Source organism: Drosophila virilis, chromosome 4 (assembly GCF_030788295.1).
Source record: "Drosophila virilis strain 15010-1051.87 chromosome 4, Dvir_AGI_RSII-ME, whole genome shotgun sequence".
Classification (NCBI taxonomy): Eukaryota; Metazoa; Arthropoda; class Insecta; order Diptera; family Drosophilidae; genus Drosophila; species Drosophila virilis.
Window position 1 is genome coordinate 4043923 of NC_091546.1, and position 20970 is coordinate 4064892.

The 20970-nt window shown below is 43.0% G+C and overlaps 3 protein-coding genes across 6 annotated transcripts in view; 1 reads left to right on the forward strand and 2 right to left on the reverse strand.

Annotated features, from left to right (window-relative positions):
* The window catches only part of ush (Zinc finger protein ush), a 74557-nt gene extending 72150 nt beyond the window's left edge, over positions 1-2407 (reverse strand). The window contains exon 1 of the mRNA XM_032438340.2: positions 1554-2407. The gene's annotated coding sequence lies outside the window, so the exon portion shown is untranslated. The remainder of the gene's footprint in view (positions 1-1553) is intronic.
* Positions 2408-11336: 8929 nt separating this feature from the next.
* Positions 11337-15191, forward strand: cbt (Kruppel like transcription factor cabut). The gene is made up of 2 exons (XM_002052805.4): positions 11337-12058; positions 13390-15191. Exons 1-2 carry the CDS (start codon positions 11987-11989, stop codon positions 14713-14715), a joined length of 1398 nt encoding a protein of 465 aa, XP_002052841.1. The 5' UTR covers positions 11337-11986; the 3' UTR covers positions 14716-15191.
* Positions 15192-15584: 393 nt separating this feature from the next.
* Positions 15585-20774, reverse strand: LOC26531600 (prominin-like protein). Of its 4 annotated transcripts, XM_032438342.2 has the most exons (14): positions 20635-20774; positions 20421-20572; positions 19588-19894; positions 19379-19526; positions 19196-19321; positions 18945-19132; positions 18627-18791; positions 18025-18152; positions 17629-17964; positions 17106-17185; positions 16346-17012; positions 16064-16291; positions 15864-16003; positions 15585-15801 (listed from the first exon to the last, which is right to left on the reverse strand). In XM_032438342.2, exons 1-14 carry the CDS (start codon positions 20672-20674, stop codon positions 15642-15644), a joined length of 2865 nt encoding a protein of 954 aa, XP_032294233.1. In that variant the 5' UTR covers positions 20675-20774; the 3' UTR covers positions 15585-15641. The 4 variants fall into 4 exon arrangements, with proteins under 4 accessions (XP_032294233.1, XP_070065526.1, XP_032294234.1 ...); XM_070209425.1 differs by having other exon boundaries at positions 16064-17012; XM_032438343.2 differs by lacking the exon at positions 20635-20774 and having other exon boundaries at positions 16064-17012; positions 20417-20547.
* Positions 20775-20970: the final 196 nt, after the last annotated feature.

The window sequence follows — 20970 nt, forward strand, 5'->3', positions numbered from 1 at the left end:
GGAGGCTTCTAACTCGTATGGATGAAAAGATATGCAGAGAGCAGCCGCGATATCGATATTTATCGATTTCGGAATAGATGTATTTAATAAGTAAAAGAAATGTGATTTGTGTGCTATGAGCGACAATATGACAAATGGGGCGGCTCTTGTTTTATAAACTGAAAGATATGCAGAATAATAAGCGTAATTCGATATATATCGATAACGATATTTATCGATGTTGGGGCCATGACGCTAAGTTAGCGAGAAAGTGCATATAGAAATAACCTGCATAATATTCTAAGACCTATTTATTGGGCACATTACATTGCAATCGCTCTTTTTATTGTCCAATTCACAGTTTGGAAGTCATTGTTTTGTACTCAGCGTATCTCACAGTCGTTTATGGCCGTTTGCGCTGTTCTGACTGGTTTTTTGTTTGTTTCGAAAATGTGTTTCGCTTGGAGTACATTGATCCGCCGCCTCTCCAGCCCTGGCACACACACACACACACATACACGCGCACTGTTTTTAACCTTGTTTGCCAGACAGCTATTGGCCCCCCCTCTCTCCCGCCCCCCTCTCTCAAGCCCACCCCGCCTGAGCAACACTCTCGCTGCCTTACACGCCCCGTTATGATCAGCGCGATGATGAGCTCTCGATCCGCTCATGATGCATAAATTAAAAGTGCTGATGAAATTTGCCAGACGATTCGCATAAGCGGCCAAAAGTGCAGCAACAACAACAAAATCTGGCCAAAAGAGATAATAAATGAAAATAAAGACAGTTTGGCAAAAGGTGCCAAAAAAAAGGGGCAGAAAAAAAAGAACTAAAATTATGCAGTTATTTTTACACGCCCCGCTCTTCCTCTTGCTGTTGTTGTTGTTGTTGTTGCTGTTGTTGTCTTTACAAGGCGCTCGCAACGCCCACCAAAAGCTGTTCGAGTCCCAAAGTCCAATTGGCCTGGCGCCCTGCCTTTGGGCCTATTTATAGAATGGCAACAACAACAACAACAACACAAGTGAATAGCAATGCATTAGTAAAAGCTGTTGTTGTTGTTGTTGTTGTTGCTCGCAGCAGCAGCTGCTAATTGCCTGCCATTGCGGTAGGTTCATGCGCGGCGCACGCTGCGTATGCTCAATGTTTTTCTATACGTATACGTATTATTATTTGTTATATGTAAATACATATATATAGACACCGCCCGCATATCACGCATACGACCCGTGTGGCCCTGGCGGCGCTTCCTTCACACCATTCGCTTATCAGACTAGGCAATTTTTAAATAATCTTCGGCTCAGCTATTTATAGCTGCATGCGACAGTTGCCGATACCCTGCGCAGCAAAAATGCTCGACGCACCAGATGCCCTGTAAACTGATGCAGAGTACCAGCGCAGCAGATGCCCTGTAGACACTTTTAAAGTCTTTTTGTCTTATGTCCAACAGCTTGTCGTAAGCTTGTTATCGATTGTTAAGCTTGTTATTTGTAATCGATAGTTATCGATTTACGGGCAACGAGTGCTTAGTGCATGCAAATAAATCACAATAAAATAGAACTGCATTTTCCACTTACCCAATTTTCCGACTCCTATTCCCGTTAGCCATATTTAAACCATATTGAGTATGATCTTCCTTTTTGGTGAAAGATTTCTATTTTGACAGCTTGAAAGCTTGATAAGGTTGATTTGTGGACGTGCCACTTGTTGCATGCCACATGAGTTCCCTCTCAAGGGGGGTTTGCCGCCAATCTAGGGGACATATCTGTCTGCGATCTTTAGCCCAATGCGTGACATCATTTCAAAGTTCAAATCAATACATTTTGCCAACAAAGCTGAGTTGTGGCTGTTGTTGTTGTTTGTGTTGTTGTTGTTGCTGATGATATTGCGACCGGCCTGCTTTACATTTTTTTCCACTCATCGTCGGGTCTCAGGGTCTGGGGCTGGTTCAATGTATTTTGAATTTTTGCTCATTGACCTTTTCGCGCAATTTGTTGCTTGTCGTTGTTTGTTTGTTGTTTATTGTTCCTGTTGTTGTTGTTGTTGTCATTGCAATTGTTGCTTCCTCGTCCTTGCCAAGTGCCAACGCCTCGCGGCGCATGTTAATCGGGCGAAAAATATGCTCTTGGACCTGGGTATTGCCTTTCAAGTCGAAATATTTAGTTAACTTTTCGTACTATCTCTCTCTCTCTCGCTCGCTCGCTCAGCGCCGCGCTCTCCCTCTCTCTCTCTCTCTCTGTCTCTCCTTCTCTGTGCCTTTCGGATCATCCGATCGATTTATGGCCCCCAAAATCACAACACACGATGCATAATTTGCAAAAATATGTTAATTAGTTTTTGTTTTGCCTTTTTTTCTTTCATTAAACTCTGCCTCTTCTACGCTTTAATTATAAACCGTATTATTCTACGCTATGCGCACTCTTTCCAAAATGCTCGTATCATAAAAGAGATATATATATCTCATCTATCTTGTATCTTTTCTACCCTGTAATTCTATTGATAAACAAACACATACCTTGATCAGCCACGCTCTTGAGGCACAAGATCAGAGGTCTTAGGTCAAAGTTGATTTGCTTTTAAGTTCAAGGGCCGCAAAAAGTGCACTGAAGCAAAATGAATTAACACAAACAATTATTGGCAGTCACGTTGTTATGTCACAGATATATGCAAATATGAATAGGTAGCATAAATAAATACAATTATCGATAGTTTTGCAGCTGTTGTGACGTCACACATATATGCAAATGTACTTATATGAAAATAAGGTGGCAACGCTTGTTGTTAACGTTGGGTGTGAATGGCAATAGAATGACAATAGCAAAAGTGCAAATTAACTGAACAAAGTGAAAAGAAAAAAAAATCAAAGACTAGCAAATAATGTTCAAGACAATAGTTAAATATTTTTTGAATCTCGTCAGCCGTGCACAGGGTATCTTCTAGTGGACTAAAACGCCGACGACCTGCTTATATTTGTTAATGGAAACGCGTCGCGAGCTGCTAAAAATAAATAAACAATAAATAGGCGACTAAATGTTGCTCGTGCTGCGATCAACAACAACAACAACAACAACGACAACAACAATAATAACAATAATCAGAGAAAATGTGCTAAATTGTTGCTCAGCTTCAGTCGCATCCGATCTCCGGCCCAGCTTCAAGCTGAACACGTACCCCATCCATGCACAAAAACCATTTTCATGCCCACTGTACATGGCCCGGGTTTGGGTCTTTGGCTTTTTGGCTTGGCCCAGCCACAATTGAATATTAATCTAATATTTGACTTTTTCTTTTCATCGCCGCCCCTTGCTATAAATATGTAAATAACTCAGTTATTGGGCAAAAATCATATTCGTCTGGCTTTCAAAGCTGATCGCCCAGACAAGGCCGCATTTGCGTCACATTTTCTGCATGGAATTTACCTAGAAATCCATTCAAACAAGACTTTGGATGGGCGTAGACCTGTTTGTCGTAGCTCCGGGAAGCCACAAAGCGACACAAAATCTCTTTCATTGATCTACAAACCAGAACTTGTGGACGTGCTTGAAAGACTTTTTCTAGAAATTACAGTAAAACGTGCCTATAACTAACTTAATGGGGGCGTAACTTTGCTGTTATGTAACCAAAAAAAACATATGAAAAAGAAAGATTTGAAAAACTTTGTAAGATAATTGTTGTCTGCAGAAGCTGGTTTAAGCTTTAAATTAAGTGAGCTTTTTCTTGGATTTTAGAATCTTTCATCAGCTTGAAGGACTTTATTTAGTTAATTTGGAACCAGATGAACCGAATGATATTAAGCACGCGGCATGCTTAGTTCTAGAACTTTAAGTTCATTCATGTTGAATATTTTAAAGCAAAAATTTGTCTAGTATAATTCGAGACGTAATCTATCTGACTAAAAATAATATTGGAGGTTAGAACCCACGGCTAGGTCGTACGCCATAAATCTAATTAATTGCTTTCCACTTCTTTTTTTTTTTTGTTCCTGTCTCTTTTTTGAGGTCTTTTTCTTGAATAAGAACTCTTTATTTTGGTGAAATGCGATTTTGCGGTAGTCACGGGTCCATCAATCAGTCGAGCACTCAATCGATGCGTGTGTGCGAATAATCAGTTCAAGCTGCTTGCAGCGATAACGCGACACACACACACACACACACACACACACATATATATATATATATAGCTGGCGGTACTCATTGGGCGATCGTCATGCGGGCAACATTCGTCACAGACTCTAAAATATCCGACTTTAAGTCAAGCACTTTCGCAAAAGTAAACAACGAGCGCTCTATTCGTGAGTGTGACTGACTAGAATATACCCTGTAAAAACATTTTGTCAGATTCCCTGCCCTGATTCATTCATTCAACATATTTCATTCTTTAATAACTTTTGTGCTTATCGTTCGAGGGCTAGAAATTCTTATTTCAATTTGTGCACACATTTAAAACGATATTTATCGATATTGCGAAAGTTTAATATATTCTCCATGAGGAGATCTTCAAATTCAAGTGCCAAACGTTATCTTAACTCTGGAATAGACCTTAGATCTGACCAAATGGACTCAGCTGTTGCTCATCTGGAATATATGTATATGTTGTATACCCGATGGCCTCGTATGATGACTATTCTTTTTGCCAATTTCCGCTAATTACAGGGTATAGAGAATAGCAAACAATCAAATCTGAACAACAATTCCTATAACAGCGTCAACAACTGACAAGGTGGGCTGGCCTGCTGCTTGTCTCTTCTGGCAGACTAAAGCGCTGCGCACTTGGGTTGTTTCCATTGCTCGAGCCTCCAAGGGTTGCACAACAACAACAACAACAACAACAACACCCACAATAAACAACGAGTGTTAATCAACAATGGCAAGTCCGAGGGACAGTTATCGACCCACAGACGAGCCGAGGTCGTAATTAAACAACGCCCCTTCCAATTGTCAGCCACATGGCACACGTCACTTTTGTTAGCTGCGACTACGTAAATCGACCCAAATAAGACCCAGTTAAAACAGACTAAATCTGGCAGGTAATACTTGTACAATTGTTGACTGAGCTCCTGAGTTGAAGGGAATATGGAATCTTGCGCATCTTACGATAATTGATTAGCTATATTGTTTTAACTATTGTTTGTTGTTTACAAGTCTTAAATTTTATGTCGATTGAGTCATTCGAATTTATGTATGTATTTCGCAATCAAGAGCTCGCATTAGTCACACTTGCATTTTTATATATTTTTCTGTTAGGCTTTTGTCTAGAAGAATATTTGTTGTTTTTCCAAGTTTTGTGAAAAAAAAAACAACCATAGAAATAGAGAAAAACTTAAATAGATAAGTCTATTGAATCAATATTGTTGCATGCCCATTTGCGGGGAATTTCTTTGGGCTCTTCGGACAACCCATCAAGCGATGAAGAACAAATACTTTAGAATTCCCAAACAGTTTACGCCTTAAGCTAATGTTGAGGAATTCCCAAGGAAATTCCCATTTAGGTATAGACTTAAGTGGCTTTCATTAACATATATTTAAAATCAATTTAAATACAATAAAGCAAACAAGTAGAAGTGCTTTTTCAGAGAGAGAGAGAGAGTGTGTGTACCCAACTGGCAGATACCCTGTAATCAACATTCCTACCAACTTACTTCCTCTTATCTCAGACCCAAACTATAATAAATCTTTTCTGAAGTAACTTCCGCGTTTATTGTTCGATTATTGTGAAATGTTGCGCTCATACAAATGCCATTTCGGGGCGTGATTATACCAAAAATCAAGGTGAAGCCCTTAAGAATTTATTATATTTTAGATGAAGTGGAAGAGAAAATAGAAGAACTGCTAACTTGGTTGCTTGGGATCAATATATAATGAGTTATCGATAAAAGTATATCGGCTATCGATATAGCCTGAGATCGATACATATCGAGTTTTGCAGTATTGAGTGAAATCGATAACAAAATTATCGGCTATCGATGTAGACAGACAACCCGACAGAGCTCGATCTGACTGATCAGCAATATAAATATACATATATCTTTGTTACATGCATTTGCACCCACTTCAGCATACCCCATTTAGCCACTCAACAGGGTACAAATAGTTTCACATAATCGTAGTACAAAGCCGTATGCCATTCACCTGCTCATAATGCCAGATAGGCCCATTCAGAGGAAATACAAATGAAATGTCAGCCTGGAACTGCAGTCAGCAGCAGCAGCAGCTGCATATACCCGAGCGCCGGGCTGCCCATTGATTAGCCCGATTCCCGGACGGGGCATATCAGCTGCACAATCTATTGACCGAATCGACAGCTACGCCGTACGCTGGGGGCGCACGCCGTAAGCTCTGATGCCAGCGATAAGCGCTCGACTTGCACGTTCCGCAACGATAATGCTGGCACAGCCACGCCCACACGGCTGACCATGCGCTGGCCAGCTGGTCGGCCTTATCAGTGCCAATTTACGGTAACTCGCAATGGGCTTGGCCTTTGACGGGCAAGCCGGACAATTGGGGCCCTGCGCGCACGTCATGCAAATTGTGAATAGCGCAATAATAAGATGTCTCATCCTCTCTCGCTCTTTCACTATGCGAGTCTGCCGCTCTCTAACTGTTAATCTATTTGCGTGCTATCTCTCTCTCTCTCTCTCTATCTTTGGTGCTGTCTCGCTCTAGCGTGTTGCTGTTCACGTTGACTTCACGTGCAAATCAGCCGCAGAATATGCGACCTCGTCGTCATTCGCTCTTTCCGGCGTATTGGACTATAGATTGCCTTTGCCCCCCCTCCTACTCCTCCCCCACCCTTAGCACCCTATATTCTAGATTTATTTCTGTTGCTTTTTGTGCCATATATACGTATACCTTTTTTTAAATACCCTATACTCTAAGTGAACGAGAGTTAGTTAGTTTTATCGTCCGTTAAAAAAAAAGAAAGAAATGAGTGTGTGCCACGCCCACTAGGGGCGAACTAATCGTGACCTCAACTGTAGTCGAGATTTGCTGACGTCACAGTTTGAAAGCAACTGTAATTTGTTGACAGTCAGTTGAAAGTCATCAAGTTAACACTGTGTACAGGGTATTGCGCAGTCGGTCAAGTACTTGTTGGCTTTGTTTTTATTCCGTTTGATCTTATTGATGATGTTTGTTGATTTCCCATTGAGACTACTCACGATTCCCCCGACTGCTTATAATAATGATCATCATGATGACGAACATGATGATGATGGCCACGATGTTGGCATAGGCAAAAAAAAATATATATATACATATGCATATATAAAAAAGTAAAAGAAGAAATAACAAAGCCAACTGCCATTGCCCCATTAAAGGCGTTCAGATGAACCGGTTCAGGGTCAGTCGACCAAGTCGTCGTCGTCGTCGTCGTCGTCGTCGTCGTCGTCGTCGTCGCCTTCCGTCCTGTTGTCCATGGACAACAACTTTCAAGTTCAGTTGGTGGATTTGGCAAGGGCAGGAACTGGGCCAAGGTCGGCGGGCAAGCCAGAATAATGCCGCACACAGAATACCAGAATACCAGGTAAAAGGGGAATGCCATGCCAAGGCGAACAGAATCATCATCATTATCATCTTCTGTTCTGGCAGCTGGGTGAAAAACAAAAAAACAAAAAATAAAAACTTGTACGTAAATTTCCACGGGGCACATGTAAATGGCCTTCGCTTTCATTTGAGAACAATATTCCATACGCAGAGCCTGCATCCGATTGAATCCAAAATGTGAAGTAAAGTTCTCTTGGCGTGGAGCTCTACATAGAGATAGACGTGCGCAACGCGTCAGCCGGCACGTAGGCCCCAGCCAGATGGGGGATTAGACTGTTTTTCGGGACGCGGGGCGTGGGCGGGGGCGGGCGCAACCAAATGATATGTCAGAGGGGCAGTTATTTTGCAGTAAGCAACAAATGGGCAACTATTTAGGTGTACAAAAATCAAATACAGAGCAAACAGAGCGTACTTCCAAATTTTGCAGTGCTAGAAATTGTTATCGAAAAAATATTATTTTTTATACCTTAAATTCATAGTTAAATGTACAATTTTCCTAAAAGATGAGCTATACATTGAAAAATTTCCTGTTTAGTTCCTTAGCAAAGAATTTAAAAAGCAAAAAATGTTGTGTAACTTTCCAAAGTTAACAGCCACAACAACCAGTGTTGTAAAGCAATAGGTATATGTATGTATTTTTGTAAATAGAAGTTGGGCACTCTGAGAAAAGAAGAAGAGAACAAGAGGTATAGCTGGATAAGGAAAACAATTAAACGAGAAAATAAAAATGAAGATTAAATTCTTTTTCTTCTTTCTTTTCTATATCATCTTCCAAAACCTAACCTAACTTTCTGAAATGGTACAATTTTGGATGGAGCCAACAACTATTTGTTTACTTGAGCAGCTGTTATCGCTCGACAAATTGATTTATTTCTAATTTCGCTAAACAAAATTTTATTTATTGTATCTCAGGTGTGGTCAGGAGGGTGTCGCGCTGCATTGTCACGAGTTAGCTGCTGCCGCTGCTGCTGGGCACGAGCATGACGTCATGGGGGCAAATTTTGAGCAGCATTTTGTGTGGCGCGTGTGAAACGAAGCGCGGCAAAGACAAGTTTGGGGGTTTTACCCATTCACCCATTCGCATTCGGATGCCAAGAAAAATTGACAACAACAACTACAGCAACAGCAATAAATCGAAAGAAAAGCGAAATGTGAATGACTTGGACATTGGTGAAAATAACATTTGGAAATTGTATGGTGTTGCCGTGCCGGATTTTAGACACAAGAATTTTGATTCGGACAGGCTTGCCAGAAAGTTAATGGCATGTCCAATAACAAGATCGAGCACTCACTGTGTACATGTTCCGTTTAGCAGCTGACGTCACGTTCACCTGTGATTGACGTCCAAGCGTGGAAAAAGACACAAACAGCCAGCACATAACATTATACGCTGCTGGGGGCACAAAAAAAGAAAAAAAGAAAAAGAAATACCCAGAAAGCTCGAGTTCATTAATAAGCCATATGGCAGAGGCCTTGAACCGTCATCCGTTGGCCCTGCGACGTCATTGGCCGTGTTGCTTCTCTGTTTGACCTTTGGAGCAACAGGAGGAAACTGCGTGTGACGTCATCGAGAGCAGGCTACGTAACCATTACATCAGGTTACGTCAATGCGCAAGCTCTCAAATGGCGTTAGCTCTCTCTCTCTCTCTCTCTTACATGTTCGTTCTTGCGCGCTCTAGTCCATCTCACCCTGTCTGGCAACCCTTTGCGTTGGCGGCGGCAGCCTACGTGCACTTGTGAATGTGCGTAGGTTTGTGAGCACCGGGTGGTCCCCCCTACGGTTCAAGGGTTGGTGAAGCTTGCAGTTGCTACGTAGGTGCTTGCCAAATGCATATCAAGGCAAAAAGCGTACCAGTCCCACACTGAACTTGAACTGCTGCCTGGAACCGGAATTATTGTTAATTTTAGATGCCCTTCGTAGTGCTGATTAAATTAAAACGTACATAGCACAATGGACACACACACACACACACACACACGCATGTAACCAAATCTATGTTGGTATGCTTATTTAATTTGCATGGGCGAGCCGCACCTCTCCATATGATGGAACAGGCTTCAATTGCGTTGCGCACTTTGCATTCAACCAAATTTGCGCTGCAGCACGAAGAAGCAGAGTTAGCCCATTTACACGCCCACGCTTCATTATTATTGCACTTGAGTTCCGCACAAATTTTAATTCCGTTTCCAATAACAAGCAAAACACGCAACAACAAACACCCCCAACCGCAACACTCAGTCTCTCTCACACACACACACACATATGTACAAGCAGCCATAAATAGTGAAATAGGCACGCCGCCTTCTACCGTCCACCTGCCCGACCGCTCGCAGCGGCCCATACTAGCTGCTAGCTGGGCTGGCAAGTATCAACAAATGTTCACGTGAACATCATGAGGTCAACGCGTGATACACAGAATGATAATACTCTCTCGCGCGTGTTTTGTATGGCGTGCTAGTTTCAGTTTTTCTCCCGCCATGTTGTTGTTTTTGTTGCGCAAGAGCGCCACAATACAAAATAGTCACAGCTGTTTGATGGGTGTCTCTCTCTCACTCTCTCTCTTTTTTGCTTTTGCTCTCTGGCGCTCCGCTGATTGTCTGTGAGTGGCACGAGCCCCTTTTTGCTTGTGAGAAACTGTTACGGGCTTGGCCAGCGTTGCCAGACTCAAATGCCTTTGACTAACTCTTGACGAATTGTGAGTAGCAAGCCGCTAAGCGTGGGCATTAAATTATCAAGTCAACTGTCATCAAGTAACATTATTTGGCTTTACTTGCGCTCGATTTGCTTTGCAGCTGGCAACGCGGTGAGCTCAACTGGTGAGCGTAGCCATAGACCCCACACCCCGCCGTACGGGTTTGGCCATTTGCCCATTAATGAAATCTGTCTGCGTCTGGACTTTTGCACAAATGTTGATGTGTGTTAGCTGCCCCCATGTCGGACAATGCGGCTAATGTACATGCAAATATATGCAGTAAAGTCGATATATTAATGCCGATCCAAAGTGTTGTCTGTCTGGACAAAGCCACTGACCAGTCCAAGCTCAAGCCTGCCTTTTTTTTTTTTGCTGTGTTTATTTCTTCTTCTGCCTTAAGCGCTTAATCACGAACTTCCGTAGCAACAAATGCGTCAGCCGCAGCTTCAGCTTTGGCGGCGTCAATGGTATGGCCGGGCCTCAGACTCAACCATGGCTTCGGGGTGTGTCTGTGTGTGCCTCTCACTACATACATACATACATACATATGTACGTATAATATATATGTGTGTGTGTGTGTGTTATTTGTGTGTATTTGTTTTTGCCTCTGCTGTGCACGCTTCATGTGCATGAACAACAGCTATGAATAGATAGCTCCAATGAAATTTTGTGTTTTCCCCCGAGCGCCCCGCGGCCGAGAGCCGTGAGGTAAACAGCTGATGACGTCCATGCGCTTGTTACGTGCTCTTTGTGTGTTTGTCGCTACCTTCTGCCTGCTAAGGGCCCTGCGTGGGCACAGACCTGACCTTTTACCGCCAACACACAGCCCCTACGCTTCGGCCATATTTAAGCGCCGCGGGGGCGTACTATAAATACCTAGAGTAGTGAGCGGGTCGTTTTAGCTTTCGTGACACGAGCCTCAATCGGCTTACAAAATACAAGTCTATTAAAATATGCACGCCTTATCACGAGCACGAATTAGCACCGAAATTTTAGGGGCGTTAACATTAAATTTTTTGTTAATTCGAAGTAGAAAAGAAAAATTTCACTTACTCAAATAAAAAGTGAAGTTCAAAAGTTTGTAACTGTATCCTATACTTCATTTTTGAAAGGTCGTGTTTGGTGAATTGTGCTTCGTGCTCGAGACGTGACACGCGCCCCGCTCTATCAAGAGCTGCCCACGTTGTCACTGCCTGATGCCGAAATACGTACATGGCCAGTTACAGCCGCAGTTATGTCCTCCGCTGGGTTCCAATGCACTGGTTGCTTCGCCAACATATTCGATGACGATTTTTGTACAAACGCCCGGCACACCCCCGCGCGTTTCGGCTACCACAGCAGAGTACACTTGCAAGTGATTACGTCGACAGCATGCGCTCCCACTCTCACACTCTCACCAGCTCGTATGCGTGTGTGAGTGTGTGCGCGCGCTGCGACAGCGATGGTCTGGTGGAAGCTCGCAGTCTGTATGTTGTTCATTCGTCTGTTGAATTCTGAACGCTACGGTTCGCTCACTCGGGCTCTCTTCAAGCAGCCGCATCTAGTGAAATATTAAAAAAAAAAAATAAACTTTATAAAAAAGCCTAAAAATCTTGTGTAAATCAAAAAGTGCTCACACAGATTTAGATAAGTGATAAGAAAAATTAAAAGAAAGAAAAACAAGCCAAACCAAACAGACTCCAGTGCCCCTGCAGTAACTCTCTGTGCAGGTGCCAAAGACAGTTGAACAAGTGCAAAGTGCAATAAAAAATTTAAATAATATTAGCTACATACACAATGGATATGGATACGTTGCTGCTGCCGTCGCCGCCTGCAACGCCCCCGCTTCGGGATAACAAAGTGGAAAACGTAAGTCCAAGTGACTCAGAGCTTAAAGAGATTGACCTACAAAGTGGAGCGTGTAAATGTGTGTAAATTAGTGCAGTGCAAACTAATTAAAATTAAATGCGAAAAATGCAGCCTGCACACACACACACACACACACATATATGTACATATATACAGCTACAGCGAATTCCCGCATTTATTTCGTGCCCCCAGACAGTGGAGACGCCTTCGCTTTTGACAAATCACGCAACAAAAAAAATATATATGGCAAGGCAAACCATTAAGTGTAGTGCCCGCTCGCTTGCACTCGCCGCATTTCTAAAAACAAAAGTCTCGCATCTCGTTCGCTCTAGTGTAGCGCTATGCGATCACGCAGCGGGCACGCTTTCACGTGAACACCGCATGCACAACGAGTGATACAAACCCAAACACGCACACATGCACATACAGGGCGAACATTGGACTCCACAGCAATGTGGAGATGTCGTAGTTATATTTGCGCGCCTTGTGTGTTGCTGAGAGCGCGTCAAAGAGAGCGTCTCTGCTGACGTAGTCAGACGAGCGCATTTGTTTGAGAGCATTAGCGTGCGTGTGTGTTTGTGTGTGTGTGTGTGTCTGAGTTTGTGAGAGCGCGCGAAGGTGAGTTGCCAATTATAAAAGGCAAACGGCACAAAAACAAACACAGCCAAGCCCCAGACAGGCACCGACGTCGACTGCAGCGTCTCACATAAAATATGTCACATTTTTTCGCTTTCGGCTTATCTGGCCCGCAAGCAAACAAACAAAACACGTACACGCACACACACACACGCACACAGAAACTTAGCAACGTGCCGAGCCCATAAAAATCATTGAAGGCAGCGCCATTTTTAATGCATGCTTTTGGGCTGCGGCGCAAATGCAAAAATATTCTTCTCATTTATGGCCGAAAAGTCTTTCGAAAGTTCAAAAACCAGTAAATGACATGGTCGAGAGTAGCCGACCGGTAGCTACCCTGTACACAGTTTGCGAACATTTCAATGCGTCATTGTTATTTTGCGTGCATATAACCCGACCGAACTGTGTGCAGGGTATACAAAAATTTATAAACTTGCGACGTGCATTAACCCCGCGCTGGGCTCAGTTCAATTCGCGTGGGGGCCGTTGCGGCGGGTTAAGGTTAAATGTGAACGGCCTTGTCGCTGTTAACCGACGCCAACGTCGACGTCGACGCCGAATTTTCGTGGTTTTGCACCCGCTGCAAAAAGTTATTGTAGGTCAACTCAGGCAGGGTAAAAGTGAATGTGTTTATTGAACCCGTTGCTAATCGAACTCTTCCTTCTCTCTCTCTCTCTCTCTCGGTCACCTTTTAGGCCGCCAAGGACAAACAACAGGTCAATGAGAATCTACTGAAGGCCAAGCTAAAACTGGTCGCCAATCAGAAGAGTCAAAAAAATGGCGCCGGCATCATAACACCCAATCCCTCGGACACGGAGGACGATGCCGCCGATGTGCTGCCATGCAAAAAGGCGCGGCTGGAACAGCCGGCGGTTACGTTAACGCCTCCACCCGATCAGCAGCAGCAGCAGCTGAAGCATGAACAGGAACAGGAGGCGGAGGATGCACTGGCACAACGCGTCAGTGTCATTATGCGCGTCAATAGCCTGGGCACGGTCAGCTCCTCAACCAATGAGGAGAACAGTTCCAGCTCCAGCTGCTCCAACACTGGCGCACTCGGCACACCCATTGCCGATGACTATCCAGAGGAGAATGTGTGGCGCAATCTCAAATACAAAATGAATCGCAAACGTGCCGCTGAGGTGGCACTGCCCACGGCAACAACAAAACCAACTACAGTGGAACCATGCAGCGCACCATCATCAGCAACAGACCAGCAAAACAACACATCCTGTCCAGCGTCCGCGACGAGCGTCTATATAGCTGCAGCACCTGCTGCAAACTCTCAGCTGCTGCTGCTAAGCAATGTTGCCGTTGCCGTCGCCGCTGCCGCCGCCGCCGCCGGTGCACAGCAGCCTCAATTACCAAGCCAGTCTCCAGCTTCATCCGCATCGCCAGCCTTGTCCTCGTTGGGGGGCAAACGCATTACAGCCGCCCAGGCGGCGGCGACACGTAGCCGCATCTACGAGTGCAGCTTTCCCGATTGCGGCAAAAACTACTTCAAGAGCAGCCACCTGAAGGCACATCAGCGCGTCCATACTGGGGAGCGTCCGTTCATATGCAAATGGGAGAACTGTGACAAGCGTTTCTCTCGCTCCGATGAGCTGTCGCGGCACAAGCGCACGCACACCGGCGAAAAGAAGTTCCAGTGCGGCGTCTGCTCAAAGAAGTTCATGCGCAGCGATCATCTGTCCAAGCACGTGAAGCGCCACAACAAGGACAAGGCGAACGGAGTCAATCGCAATGTCAGCTTTGCCACGTCGGCTGCCGAAGCAGCTGCCGCTGCCGCTGCTGCTGCTGCTACGGCGACGTCAGCGCTATGCGAGCCAACGCTACAGCTGCGTGCAATAGCACCAGCCGCTGCCGCCGCTGCTATCTCCGCCTCGAGTTCACAATCCGCCTCGTCGAGCCAATCCTCCAGCAGTCTACACATTTACAGTGCGCCGGATTTGCTGCGACTGCAACAGCATCGATCGTCCCCGTTTGTGGCAACGGCAGCGGCTGCGGTTCAAGCCCGATAAACAGACGGACCACAATCTCATCTCGACACAGTATGAACCAGCTCAATCACAAAACTGGAGCACATCCATATGCGGGCCAGCTGGCGTTATAGTTTAAGACCTAGTTAAGAGCTATTTCTTGTCATCGTTATTCTAGATTCATATTACACAATTGTCCTTATGTCCTTATGGATATGCTGCACAACACAACATGTTTCCAAGCACACATTTTAGTTTAGAGCTCTTCTGATAATACCTAGTGCATATATATACTATATACTATATAGCTACGATTCTGTGATATTTAAGTTTTCTTAACTCTTTCTCTATTGTACAATAATTAACGCTCTTACATTTTTTTGTAATCTTAACGAAATTGTATTTATTGCATCATGTGAAGAAAAGAAGCATGGAAAATACCTGGTACAAAGCCAAGGTACAAATCTCAAGAAAACAAAAAAACAATACGAAAATATATTTTCCATATAAATATTTAACTCAAGTCTATCGAATGTGGGGAAATCTTTGGATCAAATAAGATGATCATTGAATACGCTAGATCGAGAATCGTTCAAATTAAAATGACACGATGGAATATATATAGTTGATCTGATATATAACTCTGTAATTGCGAGATTCACTTAACTCTCTGTGAAACAATACGAACGAGAAATACTGGCTTTTATATATCTATGCGCAGAAAGAGCTTTTCATTTTTGTTAATCCGAATATCTATCTCATTTCCATAATATCGATTTGGTTTAACTTAGAAATATTAAGCAGGTATTTAGGCATGCGCATTCATACCTGCCACAAAATGAATAAACACCTGTAGCTGATACTAGGCCATGAGCGTAAATACCTAACTTAAACATTTAAATTTGCCACAGTTTGTAACAAAAATTCGTATATTTAACAATAATTTAAATTGTGTTGTCAATACGAACCTACTCTCGTTTACTCTTGTAGGCGTTGCCGGGTGTTGCACCCAACCCAGATATTTGGATTGGAGTGTCAATGCACGGGCACTCGCCGCCATCTTGTTGGCCTCCGCCGCAGATGATGATCGGATTGGGCCTATATGGAAGGCCTGAGCAGGTCGGACAGCTGAGGAAGATTATCAGATCGTTACGGTCAGTCGTAGTTTGTAATCGAATGAGACTACTTACGGGTAACCTTCTCGCTCCAGATATAGGATTTTGGCCACATACACTGGATATACCCTATAGAGGCAGATCAGTCGATGGGCCACATACAGGATCGGGAGGAGCAATAGGGCGCTTAGCAGCACGCCCACCCAGAATGCATTCTGCAATTGATCAGATATTAATGAATATGAGATAGAAATGGATGAAGCTTGGCTACTTACGATCGGGTCAATTAGATGCTGGCAAATGTGTTCAAGACTGTTGGTATAGAGATCGGAGAGGTGCTTACAGGGACCAACGTGAAGAGTGAGCTCGTAGATAATCATTTTTATATAACTGTCCAATTGGTCGGAAATTGAACCAGTTAAATTTTTACCTAGATGTTCAATAAATTCGACGCCCTTGTTGTTTATGAATTCTTGGGAGCGCATTATTGCCTCAATCATTGGCTGAAAGGTTTCATTAAAATCAACGTTTTCGGTCATTATAAGTTTATCGATCACCTCCAAGTTGCTCTTGATTTTTTCAATATATTTTGGAACTTCAGCTTCTACTTCCTTAAATGGTTGAATATCACGACTGAGTGTGAAATAGCTACAAGAGCTCATCCACATTCTTGATAGGTCAGCCCGGCCCTTAAAAAAGTTGTAAATTAAGCTATAACCCGTTGTAACCACCTTATCGTCCATTTCCTGTAAAGGAGTGCTCGTCAATGGCAGACACATAACATCCGTGTATAAATTGCTACGATAAAAAAACAATGGCCCCAGGACTTTATAAAGCAAACGCATCTCTCTGGAAGTTATCAGCGCCACCTTTGACAAATCGCCTTTAAATGAATGCCATTTAAAGTCTGTTTCTCCCTCGTCTATTTGCAGGAGGCCCTTCAATTTCTGGACATCGTATAGGCCCTTTTCTTTCAACAAATCGAAAATGGTTCCATTCCTATTGCACTCGAACACATTATATGAAATTGTCGTTGTCGTGTTCATCGCATCTCTGTCCGGCATATTATTGGCATCGGGTACTTTGATCCCGGAATCCATGAAGCTGTTCGTTGTGGTAATATCCGACCGACAGGCAGCATTGTATGTGAGAAATCCAAGCATAAAATAAAATAGCCCAACGATCGTTATAAACGAGAACACGCAAAATATCAGCAGAACGGATCTGTAAGTTTTTTCAAATGCTTCAAATAACAATGTCTCTCAACTTGTGGACCAAGCGCCAAGCGCCAAGGCAGCCTGGCAATCAATTACTTACACTAGCATGGCACCAGATCCCACGTTGTTTGCACGCACACACATGCCCCATACTAGGCCAATTATCAACATCAAAACTATCTGAAATGACCAGGTAATATATTCATCACGAAATCAACACACAACACGTTCGCGCAGTTAAAACGGTAAAAAGTCGTAGCCAATAGTACCGATGCTTGCACAATTCGATTATTATCCATATATCGATACATTCATCGCTTATTTCGTTATCGATATATCAATAAAACTTATGGTAATCTTAACAGTTGTATTCACAATACATATATATTTTTTTTCGCGAGCTCGTGAAAAATAACCCGTCCTGAACAGACAATGTTAGCACAATATTATCTCGATAATAACCGATTTCGAGGGTGGGGTAATTCTTATTTGTGTCTTGTTAACAAACATCTTTCGATGCTGCCACATGTGTACACGAAAGGGTGGCAACACTGAAATGATATTTGTCGTTGGCAAAGGGGTCAATGGGACTGTCATGTTCTTTATGATATTCAAGGACTTACCAGCATTAAGGTGAAGCAGACAATAATATTGATAGCAGTGCGATCGCGACCAAAGTTGGTTAGAATGTTATCTAATGATTTTTCAGAATTTATCGTTTTATCGTGAGCATTCTGTAGCATCTCGCCAATAATTCTCTTTAATTCATCCCTTTGCTGTATGAGTAGGTCACCACATCGATCTAATTTTGCAATAAGAGGCGGAATAGTTGGATCCATAATTTTTTTTAAATTTTCACCAATTTCCCATAGGCGCTTTATACCTAGCCTCGGTATATTGTCTAAGTTAAGTTTAACTGATTCATCCATTGCATGCCAAAACTTGGTTGAGTTGGGCAACTAAAAACAAAAACAACAAATTATATTTTCAATATTTTATAATTGATCTGAAGTGCTTACCCCATCCAAATGCATACATTTGGTGGCAAAAGTTTGAAAGCCAAAAGACAGCATTTTCTCATCGCACTGTGGCTTTTGGCATAAAATGATAAATCCGCGATACGTTTCACGATAGTAGTAACGCATGGCTAGATTAAATAGACAATAGATAGATTAGATTCCACACTATTTTGAAGAAATTCACTTTCTTGATTTACTACGTCGTCGGTTCCATCAATCAGTCAATCTTCAACTTTTAGAAAGTCGATCAGATACTCAGTCAGTCAGACTATTAGTCAGACACTCGCTCAGTCAGTCAGTCACACATACCATCAGACAATCAGTCACTCAGTCAGATAATCAGTCACTCGGTCAGTCAAACAATCAGTCAGACATACCATCAGACACTCAGTCAGTCAGTCAGTTTAACACTCAGTCGGTCAATTAGTAAGTCAATCAATCAGTCAATCAGTGAGTCAATCAGTCAGACACTCAGTCAGTCAATCAGCATGTCAATCAGTAAGTCAATCAGTAAGTCAATCAGTCAGTTAATCAGACAGACACTCAGTCGAAAAAATAGCTATATAGTATATATAGATTGAGTATATGAATTATTTACTTACCATCCCGGAAATTGGCGACAAGGAACATAAGTCTATCCACGTTCCATATATTCGACTTCATTCTTGCTCGCGCCGCTCGCATGTTTTGCAATATTCGCTCCAAATCGACCAACGCATTCCCATCGGAAGTATCAGCCAGATCCAAAAATAGATGTTTATACGCATCTGCGGGGATCGCATTATATGAACAAAATGAATAAAGAAAGAACGTAGAATACAATATGCAGAGGCATAGATCTTATGATATGGCAGGTAAATCTGTTACATATATTTTACGGGGCCACAAGATGCTCTGCATAGATGAAATTATTTGCATACCAGTTGCCTGTTCGACGAGGTGCTCCTTCAGCTCATGATAATTGGTGATGACCAAATGGTCTATGTGATCGGAGATATCTCTGAGAAATGTGCAGGTATCCTCGCCGGAGGACTTCAGTTTCTCCTTGGCAGAGCGCATCCCTCGACAGATCTGTTTATTGGCAAGGAACGCAATGAGGGTCCCAATTCTGTGTGCACTGGCGACGATTAAGAAACGTATCCCACTACCGACACCGACATATCAGACTTACATCAATCCAATGAGCAGGATTACCATGATTACACTGAGCACCACACGCAGCTTGGCATCTCGTTGCGATGTGCACGGCGGACAGCCTCGTTTGCAGCGACACCAGCAAAAGGAACAATACAATATACTGTAATTGGATTCAATTAGATTCTACTCTCTGCAAATGGACAACTATTTGACTAACCCAAGGATCGGTATGACCAACATGAGCAACAGGAAGAACAGTAACCATAATATTAGCAGCTTGTTGGCGGCAAGCAGATCCTTCCACTCGTTCGCTTTCATCTTGCGCTCTATGGTTAAGGTGCTGCCGTTCGAAATCGTAATATAATCTACAGAATAGGGAAATCAATTAGATGTTCCAGCTGTATGCATATATCAATATATACCCACCACTTAATTGCACTTTGCCGGGTTTATAAAAAAGGTGAAGAAGCCCATTTGCTATAATGTAGACCGGACCCAAGGTCATACGGTTCAGTTTGGTCACGTTTCTATACCTTGGCTTCGTCACGTACTCGCTGAACATAGGGTCGGGCACATGGGGCTGGCCGATTTGCTCGTGAACGGTGCCATGTCCCTGATAGCCCTCGCGCCATATCACATCCTCGGCACAGGCCAGGAATGCCATAGAAGTGCATGCGACCAGACATTGGATCAACCAGTTGACTGTCCTCATCTTGGCAGAGTTTCGTGCTCTCTGACACCATGTAAAAATATAAAATTTAACAACAAAGATTTTTCATACGGTTTCTGTTTGCATCAAAACTCGATGTATTATAATTAAAAAAAAATAAAATAAATAAATACAAATACGCAATCTGAACCATACAATTTCATTTCAAGAAATAAAATGAGCACCACGTTCCACTACCAAAAGCATTCCAACAATTTGACACTTAAATCTGAAAAGCCTTGATCAAACCCATTTGTTTAAAAAACATTTAATAAACTTTAAAAAAAGTCTTTCCCCAATTTCATAGAATCCACGCGTCCGGGTGAAAACGGAAGCTTGCTCTGCCCTTCTTCGGTGCCTATTGTCCGATTTTTTAAAATATCATGTCTCTTAATTAACTTTTAGTAGGCCGTCTAAATCAATGTCAAGTATCATTTAAAATTGATTGCCTCTTTCTATAGCTATTTATACAACATTTCTGATTTGGAAAAAACTAGGCAAACAGTCTTATATTAAGATTTAATATAAAATTTAATGCTTACTTACTCACGCTTACGTTTGTAGGCGCCGCCGGGTGTTGCACCCAACCCAGATATTTTGATTGTAGTGTCAATGCACGGGCACTCGCCGCCATCTTGTTGGCCTCCGCCGCAGATGATGATCGGATTGGGCCTATATGGAAGACCTGAGCAGGTCGGACAGCTGAGGAAGATTATCAGATCGTTACGGTCAGTCGTAGTTTGTAATCGAATGAGACTACTTACGGGTAACCTTCTCGCTCCAGATATAGGATTTTGGCCACATACACTGGATATACCCTATAGAGGCAGATCAGTCGATGGGCCACATACAGGATCGGAAGGAGCAACAGGGCGCTAAGCAGCACGCCCACCCAGAATGCATTCTGCAATTGATCAGATATTAATGGATATGAGATAGAAATGGATGAGGCTTGGCTACTTACGATCGGGTCTATTAGATGCTGGCAAATGTGCTCAAGACTGTTGGTATAGAGATCGGAGAGGTCGTAGATAATCCTTTGTAGATAACTGTCCAATTGGTCGGAAACTGAACTAGTTAAATATTTGTCGAGATTATCA

Coding starts and splice junctions, on each gene's coding strand:
- cbt (XM_002052805.4), top strand. CDS start 11,987: ATGGATATGGATACGTTGCTGCTGCCGTCGCCGCCTGCAACGCCCCCG. Junction 12,059..13,389: donor GGGATAACAAAGTGGAAAAC/GTAAGTCCAAGT, acceptor GTCACCTTTTAG/GCCGCCAAGGACAAACAACA.
- LOC26531600 (XM_070209425.1), bottom strand. CDS start 20,674: ATGTGGCCAAAATCCTATATCTGGAGCGAGAAGGTTACCC. Junction 19,895..20,420: donor CGGCGCCTACAAACGTAAGC/GTGAGTAAGTAA, acceptor ACATGGTGTCAG/AGAGCACGAAACTCTGCCAA. Junction 17,186..17,628: donor TCTGCTTCACCTTAATGCTG/GTAAGTCCTTGA, acceptor TGGTCATTTCAG/ATAGTTTTGATGTTGATAAT.